Source organism: Carettochelys insculpta, chromosome 2 (assembly GCF_033958435.1).
Source record: "Carettochelys insculpta isolate YL-2023 chromosome 2, ASM3395843v1, whole genome shotgun sequence".
Taxonomy (NCBI): domain Eukaryota; kingdom Metazoa; phylum Chordata; order Testudines; family Carettochelyidae; genus Carettochelys; species Carettochelys insculpta.
In genome coordinates, this window is record NC_134138.1 from 214,183,063 (window position 1) to 214,203,515 (window position 20,453).

The 20,453-nt window shown below is 48.4% G+C and overlaps 1 protein-coding gene across 2 annotated transcripts in view; it reads left to right on the top strand.

The window, feature by feature from the left end:
* The window catches only part of CPVL (carboxypeptidase vitellogenic like), a 108,203-nt gene that overhangs the window by 34,349 nt on the left and 53,401 nt on the right, over nt 1-20,453 (top strand). For both annotated transcript variants that reach the window (XM_074986147.1, XM_074986148.1), the window contains exons 7-9: nt 363-429; nt 10,239-10,361; nt 10,662-10,793. In XM_074986147.1, the coding sequence (XP_074842248.1) occupies nt 363-429; nt 10,239-10,361; nt 10,662-10,793 (322 nt within the window). The remainder of the gene's footprint in view (nt 1-362; nt 430-10,238; nt 10,362-10,661; nt 10,794-20,453) is intronic.

The window sequence follows — 20,453 nt, forward strand, 5'->3', positions numbered from 1 at the left end:
GTAGGAGTGGACATGATGGAAACTTCTCTTAAATGATTCAGGAACTTCTAAATCTCATGGTGTTTCAGAAACTTTTGCTCTCTACCAATCAATTGAAAAATGCTATGACATGAAAAATGTGATCTCTAAATCTGCTGCTCTTACCATAGTAGGTTTTGTGTGTTATTTATAAATGCCATAGATGCTAGTGCTTATGAGTTTTCTAATGGAGAGAATACTAATCCTAAGAAATGTGTTGTATAAAACTCCACATGGGTTCTGCTGTGCATTTTGGAATAAATCTACCTTAACATGTGTTGCTTAATTTGGGGTGAGAGTAATTTCTGTGAAATCATGATTTATACTTTTTATCTATGTTTCAGTGCACTCATCCAGTTTTTTCAGCTATTTCCAGACTATCAGAAAAATGACTTCTATGCTACAGGAGAAGTGAGTTCCGTTAACGTTTACTTTCAAGAAGACTGTCTTTATAATTCTTTGTGAGCATGAAGAATAAATCTTCATTGCCCTGACTATGCTCAGTGACAGCAGAGTAGAGTCCAGTGAGCAGAATGATGGGAGCGGGGAGTGGAGAGAAAACTTTGACACCTCTCAGGAGAGGAGTGAAATCAGAGCAGTTACTCTTTTTCTCATGTAAAGCTTGTATTCTTAGCAGACATAAGCTGTTTTGAAATATACTGTAATTCTTTAGGTCTACCAATACCTTTGTCTAATTTTTATACTGGCATATTTCACTCTTAAGTGTACCTTCTTCACTTTCTCTCCATACTGCTTCATTGAAAGAATGATCAACTAGTAACTATAAAACCGTCTCTCTCTACTTTATGTGCATCCAGGGAACTGGAGTCCTGTATATCTGTTGTATTTTTGTACATCCCTTTCCTGGCACTGTTAGGAAAAGCAGCCTGTTAGTGTGATCTTTGTTTTGGAATTCTGTGGAAACAGCTCATCAGCCAGTTTCCCAAAATGGACTGTAACTAACGTTTGGCTGGAAAAGCTTTGGTTTATTGTTTTGACAAACATTGGGTTTATACTGGTAAGATTAGAGTGCTGTAAAGGATCTGATCTTTCTGAATGCTGCTTTTGCATTCATTCCCTGAAAATTTAATGGCAGTGGCTTCAGTTTTGCAATTGTAGTTTTCCACTTTTGCTTCAGGATCTTTTAATTGCTCCATTGAGACAAGTTTTGTCTTGAACTGAAACATCTAGTGAATTTTCAGATGGTGCTTTTTGACAATCTAATATAAAATTTTAAAATGCAGAAAAAACAACTTTGAGAATGACCTAGTTTAAGAATGACCATGTTTAATTTCCCTAGGGATTCCGTAATAGACTTACTCAGTCCACAAATAAAAATATGGGTTTTCTAACTTTCAGCCTTACATATTCTGCAAGGCAGCTAAAAGCCTTGTTAGCTTTCTTTGGTTGGTGCATAACCAACGGAGACAGTAATTTGGTATGTAGCTAACAATTCATATGCATGAACCAGAAGGCTAGAGCATGAGGTCGCTCTTCCCTAGATATCTGGGCTCTGCAGTGCCCTGTAGAAGTAAAAAGTAAAAAATTTACTTTATCAGAGAAACGTGTAGGATGAAGTATTCTCCTGTGTCTTTATGTAATCTGGCACCATTATGTACCAGCTGAGTTGTCCAACGTGTATCTAGAAGACCAAATGTGACCTCTGGCTTTGTTTTCAAAATCGGGCAAAAACCAACCAATGGCAGGTTTTCATTTTTGTGGAACTCAAACAGGTGTTTCTGTCAACAAAAATGCACGTGTAAACCAATGTTGTGAGTTTGATGTCAAGAACTCTGTAGAGCAGGCATGGCACCTGATGAATTGCCAGTGCAGCACGCAGTCTGTCAGTTTATTTGCCTTTGGGCTATGTTAAACAAGACTTACTTGTTGTTAATAATTTTTATAACAATATCCGTGTCTAACTTTTTTATACTGGCTAAGTCAAGAGAATGAAACTTAAGGGCTAGGTCAAGAGAATAAACATAGCTCTATGGCTAGTTAAGCTTCTAATATTATGGCTGTGGCCACACTAGGAAATAATTTCAAAATCACTTTTGGAAGGAGGGCTGATTTCGAAATGAGCAGCAGGGCGACTATACACAAATTGCTCATTTTGAAATCAACGTCGAAATAAAGAGGGTGGTTATTTCAAAAGCGTTGTTCCACTCCTGTCTTGGGAACATCGTCTTATTTTGATGTCGATTTTGAAAGGAAGATTGTGTAGCCACTCCCCCAGCCACCCTTTAGAAATTACAGGTCCTCCACAGTGCTGGGCCCCCCCACCCTGCAGCACAGAGATGCCCTGGCCAGCACCCAGGCTCTATGGCTGCCAGGTCTGGCTGCCTTAAAAGCTGTAGGGATGCAGAAACCCCATGCAGGAAGCCGAGAGTGTGCTGACAGCCGTAGAAGCATGTGTCTGTGCTGCACACTCCCCAGCATAGCCCAGAATGGCTGAAAACCAGCCAGCTGGAGCCATGGCCAGCAGGCAGGACCCCCAGGAGCACCAGGGTCCCAGGACTCTGGGCAGCCAGCAAAGTGGAGGGGCGCTCTGTGGCTGGAGCTCAAAGTCCGAGATCTCTGGGCCATCTGGGAGGATGAGGACATCCTGCTCCATATGGGAGGGGTGGAAGCACCATGTGGCCACTTTTGCCCAGTTGGCCAACAACCTGGCCAGAAGGGGGCACCGTCACCTGGGCCCCTGACCAGGTGTGCTCCAAAGTTAAGGAGCTGTGCCAGGGCTATGCAGGGGCCAAGTATTCAGCCAGGTGATTGGGGCAGTGCCTATTGCCTGCCACCGGCCCCTAGTTTGCCAAGCTGGATCAGCTCCTTGGCTCCAGGGAGGCAGGACCACCAGAACGGGCCCTAGACACCACCAAGCAGGAGGGGAGTGAGAGCAGCCACAACTGGGGCCCTCCAAACCCCCCCCCGACCCCGTACCTGGAGCCCCAGCATGACGACAGAGACAGCGATGGCGAGCGTGACAGCAAGGGCATGCTCTGCATCATCGTGCCCTCAGAGGACACAAGCTGAGCCACCTCTGCCCAGGACTTCCCCCAAGCCTCCCTAGGCACGCTCAAGTAAGGCTGGGTGTGTTGGGCACCCCAGGCCTTGGGGAGGATGCTGGCTGCTGCCAACATGGGGCTGGGCACATGGCCAGCGGCCTTGGGGCAGATGGTCAGCGGCCACAGGCCAGGGACCCCAGGATGGTTGCTGTCAAGGAGAGGCCTGCATGTGGGGATCCGTGCATGGGACCATGGACAGCCATGCAGGGCATGTGTTATGGGAGGGTGGGGGTGTATGACTGAGCCCCTCAGATGACCCACCTGTGGATGGACTGCACTGTGGCTGGGAAACCCCAGGACACCCTCTTGGGCAGGTGAGGATGGCTGATGGGGGTGTGGTGACCAGCCTACGTACCCGGTGGGTCACATGATTGATGGGACACCACACTCTCCCCTTATGTGGACGTGTCGACATCTGTGAGCCCCCCTTGATGTCCTGAGGAGCCCTATAGCAGCTGGTGAGGGGGAAGGTGCGAGGGCTCCAAGGACCAGGTGCTGCGCAGCTGTGCGGATGGCCTCACAGCTGCCCACACAACCACGTGGCAGGAGCAAAACCACCTGCTGCGAGACTGGCTGTTGATGGAGCAGGTGGCTTAGAACCGGATGGCTGGGTACCTGGACACCCTCACCCAGGCCGTCACCATCTGCCCGGTCCAGCCGCCCGTTTTGTCGATGGCTTCTCCTGCTGTCCCCCGCCCACCCCATCTGTTGCTGCCCTGCGCCCATCCCACCTGCCTGCGGCCAAAAGGGAGGAGCTGGTGCAGTGGCTGCAGGCTGGCCCAGCCGTGGCTGCCTCTCCCCACCACCCCGGTGAGCCTGATGTCGCTGCACTCCCATCATGCCCGTACCTACCAGTGCTCCCGGCACTGTCCCAGCCCTGCGGGGGGGCCCCAGATCCAAGGCGGTCGTGGCTGCTGTCCCCCCACCCCTATGGATGAGTGAGGCTCCCCACTTGCAAATAGTTCTCCCCTGCCGCCCCCGCCCCCCGTTAAAGAGTTCTCCCCCTCCCCTCCTTGTAAATAGCTGTATTGTGGCTTGGTTGGTTTGGAATATGTACCAGTTAACTTTATTGAAAGGTGTCAGTGTCGTGAATTGGGTGGGGATGGTGAGGGATGGCAATGCGAGTTGGGGTGCTGGTGAGGCAGAGGCGACAGGTGTAGATGGGGGTTGCACAGGGCAGGCTGGGGGGCAGGTCACGGGGGTCCCCCTGGTGAAAGCCACCCTGCCCTGGTGCACCTGCTGGCACAGCGCTGCACCTGGTTGCTCATACCGCAGGACAGCCTTGACTGCCCAGTGCATGACAAAGAGCTCGTGCTTGATCTCCATGAGATTGTGGAGAGCACAGCACGCACCCACGACCGTGTTCACTCTGGAGAGGTCCATGTCCAGGCGCATGAGCAAGCACCTGAAGCATGCCTTCACATGCCCGAATGGCCTCTGAACCATGTTCCAGTCCTGGCTGAGCCAGGCATTCCATCGGTCCTGGCTCTCGGTGGTGTGGCCCGTGTAGGGGTGCATTAGCCAGGCGTAGATGGGGTAGGTTGCATTGGTGACTATGCATGGGGGCATAGTCATGTCCCCCACCAGGAACTCCCATGGGGGGGATGTAGGTGCCATTGGCCATCCTGTGCCTGAACCGCAAGTTGCGCAGGATGTGGGCATCGTGGCCCTGCCCGCCCACCCCATGCAAATGTCCATGAACCATCCACTGGCATCCACAAGGGCCTGGAGGATGACGGAATGACAGCCCTTCCAATTTATATAACGTCTGCGGCTGTGTGGTGGGGCCTGGATGATGACATGAGTTCTGTCCAAGGCAGTGAAATATTTGGGGAACCCCAGCTCCTGGAACCTGGCCATGGCAGTGTCCACGTCCACCATGCGGATGAGCCGGCGCAGGAGGGTGCGGTTGATGGCATGAACGACCTGCATGGAGTGGAGGGCAAAAGTGTCAGTGAGTGTGTGGAGGAATGGATTGGGGCCCCTTCTTCAGCCCCTGCATGCAGCCCCCTCTCCTGGCCCATGCACACAGCCCCCTCCTAGGACCCATAATAGATGCATGACCCTGGCTGGTTGACTTCAAGAAGGACGACCCCAACGGTGGCCTTCCCCACTCCAAATTGGTGGCTGACTGAGTGGTTGCTGTCCAGGGTGGCCAGCTTCCACATGGTGATGACCATCCTTTTCTCCAGGGGAGTGCAGGCCACATGAGTGTGTCCTAGTGGTGTTGTACTGGTGCCAGCCACTGGCACAGCTCCATGAAGGAAGCCTTGGTCCTCCTAAAATTTCGGATCCGCTGCTTGTCATCCCAGTCCTTCAGGACGATGTTGACCTACCATTCTCTGCTGGTAGGGTACCACCAGAGGTGGTGGCGGGCCCAGGGAAGGGGTGCTCTGGGTGCACTATGGAGGGAGGGCTCCTTAAGGGGGTGGCTGGCCAGTGCTCCAGGAAGGGATGTGTGGGGACCCCCTCCCCAGCCCCCATCATTTGACCCTTCCCACGCCTTTCCTGCCCTGTTCTTTCAAAAGGAGGCTGTGCTGTTTAGCTGCTCCCTTTCAAAAGGGTGTGGGGGAAGTTCCTTTCTGTCGCTCCATATTGAAATGACTCTCTTCAAAACTACAGATCGGGATTTCCCCTTTTGAAATCCCTTGCTACTGTGGCCACAGCCTGTGTGTATAACAGTTTTTCTTTGGGGTTAACTATTTTTATCTAGTCAACTAAAAAGTTGGTAGGCTTCCCCCGCCCCCCAATCTTTCTCCATTTGACATATGACCCATGAAGATATATGTACCAGAACTTTAATTAGTTCATGCTTGTAAATTGTGTGACTGGGAATGAATAAATGTGTCTGTCTTGCTAGTGGTTTTCCTCCATTCTGACTTCTCAAGAGCACCAGCTGTCTTCATTGTCATGAAAGAGAGAAGTGTCCAATAACACAGAGCTCAGAAACAAAACCTAGTTAAAAAGAGTTCAGTCTGCATTTAATTAGTCTACCGGATTTCTTTTAAAATGTGTTTGTGAATCACTGCCTCTCCATGGGTACGATTCCCAGAAGCACTGTACAGTTCCTGGTTGCTATAATATTTTTTGGCATTTAAGGGAAACCTGCAATTTTATTTTTCAAAGGTAATTTAATCTACTAGTAAAAATTGCCAGTAACTTCTAAAATTCCCATATTCTTATAGACTCATAGACGTTAAGGTCAGAAGGGACTGCCATGACCATCTAGTAGTCTGACCTCCTGTGCATGGCAGGCTGCAGCACCTTTACATTTTATTTTCACTGTAAGTGCTAGCATTGCCCTTTTCACAGTAACGTGATAAGAGAAAATAAACATGTCCTGTGCTGATCAGTCGTGCGTAAGAAAAGTTCAAGAAAGGGCTGGGTTTAAGAGGTGTAGAAAATAATGGGATAACGGTTGAAAAGCAATCTTCATAAAAGGAGGAAAAAGGAAAGCAGAACACCAAATTGAGTCTTGTGTTATAACAAGTCACACTTCAAATAAGCTACAGTCAAATGGATGAGGAGTGTTCTCTGGGCACATCTGTATTTCCAAGAAAATCAACTTGCTCAGGGTTGATCTTTTGGAACTCGATTTTCTGCGTCTGGTAAAGACCTACAGAATCGATCTCTCTGGAGCTGGCAGTTGACCACTGTACTCCACACTACTTCATGGAGTAAGGGAGGTCAACTGGAGAAACACTCCCGTCAACCTTCCTTAGTTAGGATAGTTAGGTAGGTCGATTTCCGATACGTGGGTTCTAGCTACGCAATTGCCATAGCTAGAATTGAGTATCTGAAATTGACTTATTTCCCTATTATAGACTAGCCCTCTACTTGTTCCTTGTCTTGTCTGTTTGAGCAGCAACAGAGCAGTGCATGGTTTTAGGACTTTTAAAAGCCATGTACTCGTGAATATGCAGTCATTTGCAGATTCACCTAGTTGAAGAGGGGATATTTAAAACAAATGAGCTAACAAAAGTTTAGAGTGATTGTGTGGGGAAAATAAATAATAATTTTTTGTTTGTTATGGTTGCATGCTCTGTACATGGGGTAGCGGTATTGTTCTCACTTGGACCCTGTAGATGCTGCTGAAATACAGTAGTAAGTAATATGTTGGGACCTAAACCAGATGTGAGCTTGCTTGTTCATTTTTTGACCCTTCTCTGAACTATGGGTTTCTTTTGGTGGCACAACTCTTTTTGCATGTGAAAGTGTATTTGGTGGGCTATATGGTATTCAGATTATAGCTCTAGGAACCCATCACTAACTAGCCAGTGGGAGGAGCACAGTCCTTCTGGCTTTTCAATAAATAAGAACAATGTTGTACTTTCAGGGTCCTTCTAGATTAGAAGCAGCACTATGCTAGCTATTACATTTGCACTATTTAACTTTTCATTGACGAATCTGAGTGATATTTCATGCTGAGTAGTTTGCGCACAAACTTTGTTGCCAGTGTGGCTTTTTCAGATTATAAAGTTGTAGATTTCTCTCTCAAGAGTTTATTTTTAATTGCATCTCTCTCTGTGCTCCCCCACACTCTTACTGTTCACTGTCTGTCTGGTCTTAAAGGTCTGAGACAAAATCCTAACCTTTTCTGAAGTCAGTGGCAAATTCTAATTTAGTTGAGTTAGAGCCAAGACTTCACCTTTCACCTATGCGTAAACTTGAACGAATTGTACTAAGTTGGCTTAAATATAATGCTTGTATTTTAGCTTGCCCTTATTTTGAGGCAAGCTAAAGGGTTTAAGCAGATGCGTGTCCATGCAAGGATTTGCATTGGTGTAATTCAAGTAGTGCATGTTTGGTTGTCTCTTATGCCATCATGTTGGTAGGTAATATTTAGGAACAATTCTTTTACCTAGTAAAATGCAAATAGAATAGTAACTTACGATAGATAAGATCTGTGGCAAAGTAAATCCCTTAGCAATAGTAATTGCTAATGCATGTGTAATTCTGCTGAAAGGACAGTTTTTCTTATAATTTTGTTCTCTGTACCTGGTTTGTCTCTGAAGGTGCAGATTCCTGTTTGACTTTTTAGCTGGGGAAACCATTTCTTTGTTCAAAAGGTTGGCAGTGGTATAACAAATCTGCAGAAGCTGGTTTAAAAAAAAAAAAAAGATGGTATGGGTGAGACAGTTCTTGATGCTATCCTCAGGAAGGCTAGTTTTATTATTCTTCACACTTCAGGATGGCCTGTTTTCTCCTTTTCATAGGAATAGGTTAATAAATACAAACACAAGGTTTTTCAGAAAGTGAAGCATGCTGTCTCCTCTTTGGCTGGTGTCATGGGGGCCAGTGCTTGTGAGTGGAGTGGGGCTGGTGGCTAGGAGAGGAGCTTGGCCTGGCTGGGCTGGTGTCAGGCAGGCCAGACTTTACCACCCCTGGTCTGGCAAATGTCCTGGTTTGAGATCAGTAAGGTCCCAAAGGTGTTGGACCAGGGAGGTACAATCTGTATTGTGCTGTATCGAAATGTGCGATGTTGAGTTGCACTTGACTTGCATTAACGTGAATTAAGGGCAACTCAAAATCCCGCAGCCCCAGTTCAACTCCCCCACAAGCCCTGCATGGCCCCAGTTCAACCCCCTCCACCCCCTGCTGCACACATGGATCTGGCTCATCCCCCACACACCAGGCTTAACTCTCTCCAACTGCCCCGCAAATCCCAGGACTTACCTTTCAAAAGGAGCTCTGGGTGCTCCTGCTGCTTCCCTGGCTGCAGAACATGTGTTCCGCCAGGGAAAAAAGCCGTGAAATTTGAGTTGTGTGCATGCGTGGGAACGCAACCCTCACATAACTCAAGGGACTACTGTACTGCAGAAAGGCAACCTTAGCTACGCAACTCAAGCTGTGAGAAACTTTCCCTCACTCTTCTTGTTTGGAGTAAAGTAGAATGGTTGACAGCAGAGCAAACTGTGGTCAATTTGGTGGATCCTAACTATATCCACTAAATTGTCTGCGTGGTGGAACAATCTCAGAGCTTTGATCCAAGCTATAGTGTAGACACAGGCTTAGTTTGAGTCAACTGCTTTTAATTCAGGTGGTGTTACTGAATTTCTAATTGTAATCAAAGTAGAGAGAGAGAGAGATCAGTCGAGAGAGATCTCACAGTTGCCCTATGATTGGTGTCTCATTTAATCTAATTATGACTGAGCCTTTTGGCAATGCTTCCCTGTCAGATGAATGAATCCAGGGGTCAAATTGGATGGCAAAGGTTGTAGAGTTCTTCCAAGCTCCACCTATAAAATAACCCATTTGTGACTGTCCAGAATGAGATTTTGCTCACAGTAGAGTGTGCAGAGTTTCAAAATACGATTGTGTTTGTTTTGAACTCCACTGGGCTGGGAGCTTTGCTCTCTCTGGATGAGCCTTGAGTATGACAAATGGCTCTCCTGGAATCTTTGACCTTGGTTTCTTCTTGAAAGGGAAAGTAGGCCTCCCAAACACCACCTGCTTGTGGTGTTAAATGAGACATCACTCAGATCATTCCAACCTGTGACTTTGTTGACACTAGTAAGGTTTTGTTGTGAAAATGTTTATATCTGTGTATCTTACGCCAGTTCAATAAACTGGCATGTGTATTGTTTACACCAGTGTAGCTACCTCAAGCTTTTTATTGGCATAGCTATCTTTGTTCAAACTAAAAATCACGCTACTGCCAGACATAGCTGTGCCTGTATGTCAGGCCTTATGTGAAAAATGAAATAACTTAGACATCAGTATTAACTATCTTAAATGTCTTTCTGAGTTAGTATCTCTGCTAGCATATTACCTAACACACTGTACCAGCCCAGTCCAGTCAAAGAATAAAGCTGACTAGGGATAGATAGGAGATCATTAGCCAAACTGTTTTAGGGTGGGGTTTCTGTAGGATTTGGATGTGCATTTTCTATTATGTTCCAACCCCCTACGTGACTATTTTGAACTTAATGTCTTAAATCACTTTTGACAATGCATTTATTTGAACTTTATGTTCATCAACATTAAACTAGTTGCATATCAGTGAGGTGTAGAAGATAAAAATGGAACTCTTCAGTAACTACATTAAAGCAAAATTAAAATATTTCTAGTCCACCTAATGTAGAAATACTTCAGTTGTAATATGCAAAAAGTCAATATTATTTCAAATTGAATCACTTACCATTCTGTTGTTTCCAGTCTTATGCAGGGAAGTATGTGCCTGCTATTGGCTACTACATCCATACCCATAATCCCAAGGCCAAGGTTAAGATCAACTTCAAAGGCGTTGCAATTGGTGACGGTCTGTGTGACCCTGAAGTGGTAGGTTTTACATAATATATAATTCTTTTTGTTCTTAGTTAAAGGGAGTACTTTTCTCATATTACAAGTCTATCTTGATGAAAGGTAATAGTTTCCCAAGTGACTTGCTAATGGTTTTCAACTTTTCAATATTTGCCAAATGTTTCCAAACATCAAATTATTAGATCAGTTTTTTTAAAAATTAAAGTTTACTCAGTTGAGTTCAGTGACTGATTTAGAATTTAAAAAGGCAAACTTGGACAAGTAAAATATGCCTCTTTCTAACTGGTATGCTTCCATTCTTGTGTCCCTGTCTGGTAGATGCTGGGTGGCTATGCACAGTTCATGTACCAAGTTGGCTTGGTGGATGAGAAGCAGAGGGATTATGTCCAGCAGCAGACTGAGCAGGCAGTAATTTACATACAGCAGAAGAAGTGGCTGGAAGCCTTTGAAGTATGTATCGGGGCCCCTGCATTGGCTTTTCACAATTAAAACCATCTGAGCTGAGTAAGGGGTCATAAAGAAGCATAATGAAGATCAGAAGTTTGATGCTGGAGAAGGTGCCTGTTATTATATGGCAGTGTCGGGGGGAGAGGTATGAAAGGAAAGAACTATCCATAGAATTTGTTTGGACTTCATTTAAAACAGAGGTTTGGGAATATGTTTATATAGTAGTCCTGTCTTTTCCTTAACTATTTTGGTATCTTTAATGAAATGCTCGTGTGTCTGAAGTTTTAACTTACCCAATGAACTTAGAAAAAGTGTTGTGTGTACTTCAATATGCTGGTAAACCTTTAAATTCAAAAATAGTGGCTGCATTTCATAGATGTAGTTAATCAGTGTCTGCAAGGAGTATTGCTTGTGACTGCCCATGTTGCAAAATGTGGTGGCATCCAAAATGGTTGCTGCACACAGACATTTTCTGTACATGAAGTAACTCAGTGGAAGCACATTATAGTTACTGCTCTGGGTTTTTTTAAATAGGTAACTTTTATATAACTTATGCATTCTAATGAGAGAATGAGTATCACATTTATGATGTGTGGGTGTACTGTCTGTATAGATCAGAGGTGGGCAAGAATTTAAGTGGTTCAGGACTGTACTTTTCTATGATATTTATGGAGATTGAGGCAGGGTCTGGGCTGGAGGCAGGGGTATAGAAAAGAACTTGGGAAGGGGATTGGAGTACAGGATGGGTTGTAAGGTCTGGGCAGGGCTGGTTTTAAGTAGTGGATTCTGACCTTATGAAGGGGTGTAGGATGGGATGCATGGCTTGGGAGAGCGTTGTGACCAGGGGCAGGTGTGCAGGAGAGGTCTAGAGGTTTGGCTTGTGGCCAGGGAGCAAGAGAAGGTGCAGAGGGTTTGGGCTGTAATGTGGGGCAGATAATTGGGGTGTGTGAAGGAATCTATTTCCAGGTGCAGGCTCTTACCATAGGCAGCTCCCAGCCAGCAGCCAACTGCAACCCTTGGGCAGGCATACCACATGCTCAAAGCAGCCAGTTGCTGGGAAACTGGAATCTGGCCAATGGGAGTTACCTCAGCTGTGCTTATGGGGGCAGCCAGCTTGCAGATCCGCCTCTTCCCCTCACCATGGCATGTGCTGCACAGAGGTGCACGTGCTGGTCCCAGCAGCCAGCCACTTTGACCATGTGGGCCCATGGGACATTGGCAGGGGATCATGGTGAGCCGGAGCCAAGTGTCTGATGGGATGTGTTTGGCCCACCCCAGGTTTAGGTACTTAATGTACATATAACACTTCTCACAATATTGCAAAATAAAATTAAAGTAAGAGAGTGACTCCATTTTTTGGGAAAAGGAAGGCTTTATCGGTTATTGCTGCTGTGATTGGGTAAGTAGGTTGGCAGTGGATTACTCACGGGGTGCTCTGCAAGTACAATGCTGAGGGCCATATGAGTAACTAAGATATGTAAGCACTATAATCAATAGAAGTGGCCTGACACTTAAAGATGAACCCCTGTGGCTCCCTTGATGTCAGTGAGAGGGATTGCTAAACACATCTGAAAATAAACACCCTTGAATGGATAAATATGGATTTAGGAGCCTAGGTTAGGTTAAGTACCCAACAGCGAAAGTGTTGCTCTGTATAACTTGCTCTCCCTGGATGGGCCTTGAGTATGGACAGAGTCTTGCACTGTATAATTAGTAGAATGCTGAATCCTCTATGATAACAAGGTGCTATCAAATTTCAAACTAGTAACTTATGGAAATTCACTTTATTTTCATTCAGAATCTGCTAGCTTTGTATGAATGAAGAACAGTGTGGGAAACTGGCATAATGTCTACTAGCACTGTCACCCATGCCAGAAGATGTCAGATATAAAAGTTTGAACCTGTTTGTTAAACCCACAAAAATAAAATGCTTGAATCAAAATGTTAAGATCCTTTATCTTCACCTTATGAAGGATTATATTTCTTTAATAACTCAGAGGCTAGTATTTACTCTTAACTCAACAAGTAAGGTCCCCAAGTGAGGATTAGTTTTAGTCCCATGGCCCAATGACTTCAAGATTTCTAGGGCTGATGTTAATAGGACTAGAATTTCACCTCTAGACATTAAATACCTGGTCCTGTCAGGTTCTGCATATCATCCATTTCCTTTTGTAGGGTAAGGGGTCATATATTTTGTATTCATACCATGATACAGATGAACTACAGGTCGAACCTCTTTTGTCTGGCGCACTCGGATCCTGAGTGGTGTGAGATGAAAAAATTTGCCAGACCACAGGAGGTCAATATTGTCCAGTAAATTACCATCACTTCCACTGCTTACTGGTCTCTTAGAAAACATTTAGGGGTAAATTACAGCTAAACAGCAGCACAGAACACTGAGAGCCCGAACTGGTAGCTGTAAACAAATTTTATGGGACTGTAGGAAACTTGGTCTGACCCATGATAAACGGTCACCTGGCTAACTAAAATCATGCCAAATTATGGACGTTGCTGGATGAGAGTGTTCCATATTAGAGGGGTTCAACCTGTAATATGTTTAATAACAAGGTGTCTGCTAAGCTTGTGTATGCTAGGAAAAATAAAGAATTATTAGGCCAGGAAGTCGATTTGCACCAGCAGAGCATCCAACCCATTAATTTTAGTGTTAGTAAAAATGAAGAAATATATCAACTTCCGAAGTGAAAGAAGATCTTTAGTCTGTTCACCTTAATATGTCTGAAAAATTTCTGCCTATGCTTTTTGCATAATATATCTGGACAAGGAATATAGGCTACTACAGTTGCTTTAACAGTACCTGTTTCTTCAGGACACATGTATCATAAACACATCTCATTCATCTATATTTGAACCTTTTGCTACTGGCTGTCATTTTAAGTGATTTTTAGTTGTGACTATGGTAATTTGGGAGAAATTCAAGATGCTGTGAACTGGTTTTTGAGCCTTGGCTGTTGAAAAAAGTTTGAACTTTAAAAATGAGTTTGCCTGAATGACTGGCAATGGGAGCAAAAGTGAATGACTGAACAATTCCATAGTAGATAGAAAACCTAAATGTGTTTTCAGTACATGGAGAGAATAAATTACACTTCCAACAAACTTAAATTTCTGAGAAGGAAAAATACAAAAGTTAAATGACAAAGCAGCACAGATTTCAAAAGTCATTTTTGTTTTCAATCGGAAGTCAAGAATAATTTTGCTTCGATGGTGCATCTTTCACGTAAACAGTAATTCATCACATGGTTAAATTCTGTTTATATGATATTAATTCAAATAAATTTGAATTCGAAGCTTATGACAGAGGGTCAGTATAATATGACAGTTACTTTGTAACACAACAGAGGGATGCTAACTTGACTTATACAGATAATAGTTCAGATTCCTTTCTGTTGAAGTGGAGCTGGAGTTCTTGTTCTACGCATGTAAATCTTGCCTTACATTTGTGTACATTAATGTTTCCAAATCAGGTAGTCAGTGGATGTAACTGAAGGCTGGGAAAAGTGACCTCTGAACTATCATGGCATTAGTTTCAGTAAACTTCTTCTTCGAGTGTCCCCGTGGGTGCTCCACATTAGGTGTCGGGCTCGCCCGGCGCCGCAGATCGGATCTTCCAAGCAGTTTCTGCCGGACCGCGCATGCGCCGGTGCGCGCCGCTCCCCCGCGCGCTCCCGGCCATGTGCGCGATCCGGTCCCCGCCAGTTCCTCTTAACCGCCGTCGGCTGCAGACGGAATCCAACTAGGCTAAGGCCAAGTAGTGTATTCAATGGCTTTATCTGTTTTTTCTTAAAGTTTTTTCAGGCACTTAGGCTACTATAAGCTAGCCGTTTGTTATTTTGTAAAAAAAAAAAAAAAAAAAAAACAACAACGAACAAGCTAGGAGAGGGACAGCTCAGCCAGTCCCAGTAACAAGCGCCGGAGGCCAGGAGCTAGGGCTATCAGCCCTCCGGCTAAGGCAGACCATCGGACGGGGAAAACGGCACAAAGAAGGTGCTAAGTACCCACTTAAAAACACAAAGACTCACCAACAATGTCCTCTTCAGGCTTTAAAAAAAAAAAAAAAAAAAAAAAAAAAATGCTGCTTCTTGACAAGGCCCTCCAGCCAGAAGTGCCGGAGCGGCCGCAGCAGGAGGGACCCTCCGGGGCCCTTAAAAGGAAAGCTGCCTCCCTCACTCCATCAGCGCAGAAACGGAGGAAAGTATCTCCAGCCCGATCCCTGCCGGCAGCAACAGCGAGCGGGACGGGAGGAGCAAGCAGCCCCCAGCCGCAGCAACAGCTGATCGGCGGCGGCACGGAGAGCCACGTGGAAGCGGCTCAGCCTCCAATACTCAGCCAGCCGCCCCGCACCGCAGGCAGGGCGGCGGCTAAGCAAACGCCGGTACTGGCGGCACCGCAGGCAGCGGCACCGACCCCCGGGGAACCGGCGGTGCAGAGCGCGCAGGCACGCAGCCTGCCGGCACCGGAGGACACCGCACATGCGGCATCGCCCTCGAGCGTGCCGAGCTCGGTGCAGACGGGGCCGGAATCCCCTGTATGCTCCCCAGCCCGATCCCTGCCGGCAGCAACAGCGAGCGGGACGGGAGGAGCGAGCAGCCCCCAGCCGCAGCAACAGCTGATCAGCGGCGGCACGGAGAGCCACGTGGAAGCAGCTCAGCCTCCGATAATCAGCCAGCCGCCCCGCACCGCAGGCAGGGCGGCGGCTAAACAAGCGCTGGTACCAGCGGCACCGCAGGCAGCGGCACCGACCCCTGGGGAACCGGCGGTGCAGAGCGCGCAGGCACGTAGCCTGCCGGCACTGGAGGACACCGCACGTGCGGCACCGCCCTTGAGCGTGCCGAGCTCGGTGCGGACGCCGGAATGCCCTGTATGCCCCCCAGCCCGATCCCTGCCGGCAGCAACAACGAGCGGGACGGGAGGAGCGAGCAGCCCCCAGCCGCAGCAACAGCTGATCGGCGGGGGCACGGAGAGCCACGTGCAAGCGGCTCACCCTTCGATAATCAGCCAGCCGCCCCGCACCGCAGGCAGGGCGGCGGCTAAACAAGCGCCGGTACCACCGACCCCTGGAAAACCGGCGGTGCAGAGCGCGCAGGCACGCAGCCTGCCGGCACCGAAGGACACCGCACATGCGGCACCGACTTCGAGTGTGCCAAGCTCGGTGCGGACGTGGCCGGGATCCCCTGTATGTCAGGGGCGGAGTTACCTCCTCAAGGGAGGGGGAAGACTGCACACAAGAGGAGGCATTGCAGCCCCTCTCCGCACAGGGCTGTGTAGTTGCTTTCTCACAGCCCTCCGCTATGTTGCAGACTCCAACTAGAAGGCAGGGGTCCCCCCCCTCCTTGGCCTACCCAGAGCCCCCTTCTCCATTTCTGCAACCAGCCTCACCCTGGCTGGGACCACCTCCACCCTTCCTGGGATTTGAACCGCTGGACTATTAGGCAAAGTCGCTCTCTCCAGGGTCTCGACGGTCTCCCTCCCCCAGACGCAAAGGGTATGCACCAAGGGAGTGGTCTAGGTCACCTTCCCAAGACCAGTGCTTATACTGCCGTGGTCGCCCCTACCACGCAGGGCATAGACACCATCGGCAATCTACTAGGGAAAGATCCCTACGAATGATCTCGTACCCCCAAGGGCAATTGTGGCCGGGGACAGAGACTTAAGCATCTCAGGGGGGACTGGTTATGGAACCCCGAGATTTTTCCTCGCACACCTCTAGTGAGAGGGTGTACCATCATCAGCAGGAACCGGAAGGGTCCAGAAAGACGTACCCCAGCGGTTCCTCGCTTTCCTCCCCGGATGAGGCTACGGCCCCGGGGGGCGTCCATCCTCCGGACGATCTCAAACAGTTCCAAGAGCTGTTTTACGAGGGTGGCCTTCACGCAAGGCTTCCAGACAGCAAAGGTGCAAGAGCAACACCATAAGCTCCTCAAAAATCTGAGACCTCCGGCCTCCTCCAAAATAGCAATACCGCTGATGACGCAATCTTGGAGCCTGCCACTATGATATGGCAGACTCCTGCGACTATTCCGCCTGTCCACAAAAGAGCGAAAAAAAAAAAAAAAAAAAAATACTTCGTGCCCACGAAGGGCATGGAGTTCCTGTTCAGCCACCCACAACCAAATTCTTTGGTGGCGGAGTCGTCGCAACGTGGGGGAATAAACAAACATGCCAAAAAGCTAGAGCTGTTGGGCAGAAAGGTCTACTCCTCCTCCACGCTACTGTTGCCAATGGCAAATTACGCAGCGCATCTAGCGAACCATAATTTCAACAACCACATTAGGTTGACCTCCCTCATGGACTCGCTTCCAGAGGGCACGAAACCAGTGCTCAAGGCCATCATCCGACCATTTTATAACCAGTGGCAAAGGATCACCACAGACACATGGGTGCTGGAGATCATAGCCACGGGGTACGCCATCCCCTCCCAGTTGCTCCCACCGCCATGACCTCCACCCGGGGCCCCACCTCCAGGAGACCTCCCATGTAGCGAGGCTCAAGCAGGAGGTAGACCATCTCATGCTCGTAGGGGCAGTGGAAAGAGTGCCGGAGCAACTGCAAGGGAGAGGGTTCTACTCGAGGTACTTCCTCACGGGGAGGTCCATCTTAGATTTTCGAGGCCTCACCGGTACCTGCGCAAGCAACGTTTTCGGATGATCACAAACGCCTCCATCCTTACGGCACTAGACGATGGAGATTGGTTCGCAGCCCTCGACTTACAAGGTCCTACCGTTTGGGCTCTCCTCAGCCCCCAGAGTCTTCACCAAGACCTTGGCAGTGGTGTCAGCCTACCTGCACAGACAGGGGGTATTTATATTCCAGTATCTGAATGACTGCCTACTCAAAGGGGCCTCAAAGGAGGAGGTACTACGCATAATATGTGTCACAGCAGGCACGTTCTCTTCGCTCGGCCTGCTTATCAATCTGACAAAATCAAAGACAGACCCCACACAGGACATAGAGTTCGTAGGGGCACGCATAAATTCTATTACAGCGAGGGCGTATCTACCAGAGACTCGCTTTCGGGCCATCGGCTCCCTCGCGCAAGGCTTCACCTTCAGCCCTATGGTGCCGGTTCTGACGTGCTTACAGCCGCTGGGCCACATGGCAGCAGCAACGTTTCGTACAACAGAACGCCAGGTTACACATGCGCAGCATGCAGCATTGGCTGGCGAGCGTATACAAACCGGCAGCACACACTGTTCACAGGATGGCGTCGCCCACAACGGAGGTGCGCAAATCCCTGCAACGGTGGGTAAACCCAGAGAACCTGCTAACAAGGGTACCCTTCCACCAACCACACGTATTGGTTTTTCTTACTACAGATGCCCCCCTCATAGGGTGGGGAGCACACATGGGCGAAGAGGTGACGCAAGGGCTGTGGTCCTCTATGGAGCAGTCACTGCACACAAATATACTGGAGCTCAAAGCAGTGTTCAACGCCTGCAGACACTTTCGAGACCAACTGAAAGGCAAGGTAGTCGGGATCAGTACAGACGATACCTCCACCATGTTTTATATAAATCGGCAAGGAGGAGCTCGGTCCCGTGCCTTATGTGTAGAAGCAGTCCGGTTGTGGAACTGCTGCATCGCCAACAATGTAACCTTGAAAGCCTCGTACTTACCAGGCGCTCGCAATGTGAAGGCAGACCAGCTGAGCAGGCGTTTCGCACTCACGCACGAGTGGCAGATCCGTCCCGATCTGCTGCAACCGATTTTTCCACGCATGGGGTTTTTCCCCAGATAGACCCTGTTTGCTACTCAGCACAACAAGAAGTGCCCACAATTCTGCTCCAGGGCAGGACTGGGACGGGGGTCCCTGAGGGATGCCTTCGCGATCTCATGGAGGGGCCCCCTGCTTTACGCTTTCCCTCCCACAGTGCTCATCCACAAAGTGTTGCAGAAAGCCAGGAGGGAAGGAACCTGAATGATCCCGATAGTCCCAACGTGGGATCGACAGCAATGGTTCCCCCTATTCCTGCGCATGTCGGACCGGCCACTGAGGTCCCCTCCGGTGGCGCGGGATCTGCTCACGCAAGCCCAGGGGTCCATAGTGCATCCGCACCCCCAAAGCCTGCGACTACAAACGTGGTTAATCCATGGCTCAGCTCCCTAGAGAGCACATGTACGGAGGAAGTGCAGCAAGTCCTAGAAAGTAGCAGGAGGACTTCCACCAGGAAGACCTTCAAGCAGAAATGGACTCGCTTTACGGCATGGTGTTCTACCAAACAGCTAGCCCCCTTTCGGTGCCTATGGCTGTGATATTAGAGTATTTACTGGACCTCAAGAGAGGAGGACTCTCGCTATCCTCGTTTCAGGTCCACCTGGCCGCCATTTTGGTGTTCAGACACGAAGAGGAAGGGCACACGGTGTTCGCCCATCCCATGGTTACCAGGTTCTTCAAAGGGCTGGTAAGCCTATACCCCCCTCAGAAACCGCTTCCACCTCTGTGGAACTCGGACCTGGTGCTTAATGCGAAAAGGGGACCACCGTTTGAGCCTTTGGCCACGGTTTCCCTCCGCCTCCTTATGATGAAGACGACCTTTCTTCTCGCAATCACGTCAGCTCGCAGGGTGAGCGAGCTTGAGGCAGTTATGGCAACGCCGCCCTGCGCTGTTTTTCCAAGGAGGCGGTAACCATACGGCTGCATCCAGCCTTTGTTCCTAAAGTTTCTTTCTGAGTTTCATACTAACGAACCTATTGTTTACCCTTGTTTATCCAAAGCCTCATAACTCTAACAAAGAGGTGCGCCTACACCTCCTGGACGTGAGCAGGCACTAGCTTTCTATATGGACAGGACCAAGTCCTTCCGGAGAACGGATAGGCTCCTAGTCTCTATCGCTCCCAAATCAAAAGGAGAATGTCTCTCTTCGCAGAGAATCTCTAAGCACATCGTATCTTGCATAAAAATGTGCTACAAACTCAAAAAGACTCCTTTACTGGCCACGCCCAGGGCTCATTCCACTAGGGCGGTGGCAGCATCAACAGTCTTTTTTCAAGGGCGTTGCGCTAAAAGACATTTGCAGAGTGGCGACCTGGTCATCCTGTGACACCTTCGCCAAACATTACGCCCTTCACAGGGTATTCCAAGAGGATACCCGTCTCTTGGCAGCGGTCCTCTCGGGGACAAGCTGCACATAATCCGATTACCCACCTCCTATCTTGGGTTACTGCTGGGTAGTCACCTAATGTGGAGCACCCACGGGGACACTCGAAGAAGAAAGAAAGGTTACTCACCGTAGTAACGGTGGTTCTTCGAGATGTGTCCCCGTGGGTGCTCCACTACCCGCCCATCCTCCCCGCTCCGGATCTCTGTTTAGTGTTTTGCAGGAGCATCCGAGGCGGTTGGTCAAGGAACTGGCGGGGACCGGATCGCGCACATGGCCGGGAGCGCGCGGGGGAGCGGCGCGCACCGGCGCATGCGCGGTCCGGCAGAAACTGCTTGGAAGATCCGATCTGCGGCGCCGGGCGAGCCCGACACCTAATGTGGAGCACCCACGGGGACACATCTCGAAGAACCACCGTTACTACGGTGAGTAACCTTTCTTTTCTCTCTTAGAAGGACGTGTAATTGCCTTTATTGTATGTTGAACTATTTAACTCTTCTTATAATTGTGGGTTGGCATTGGAAACTTAAATAGATTTCTAATATTAATA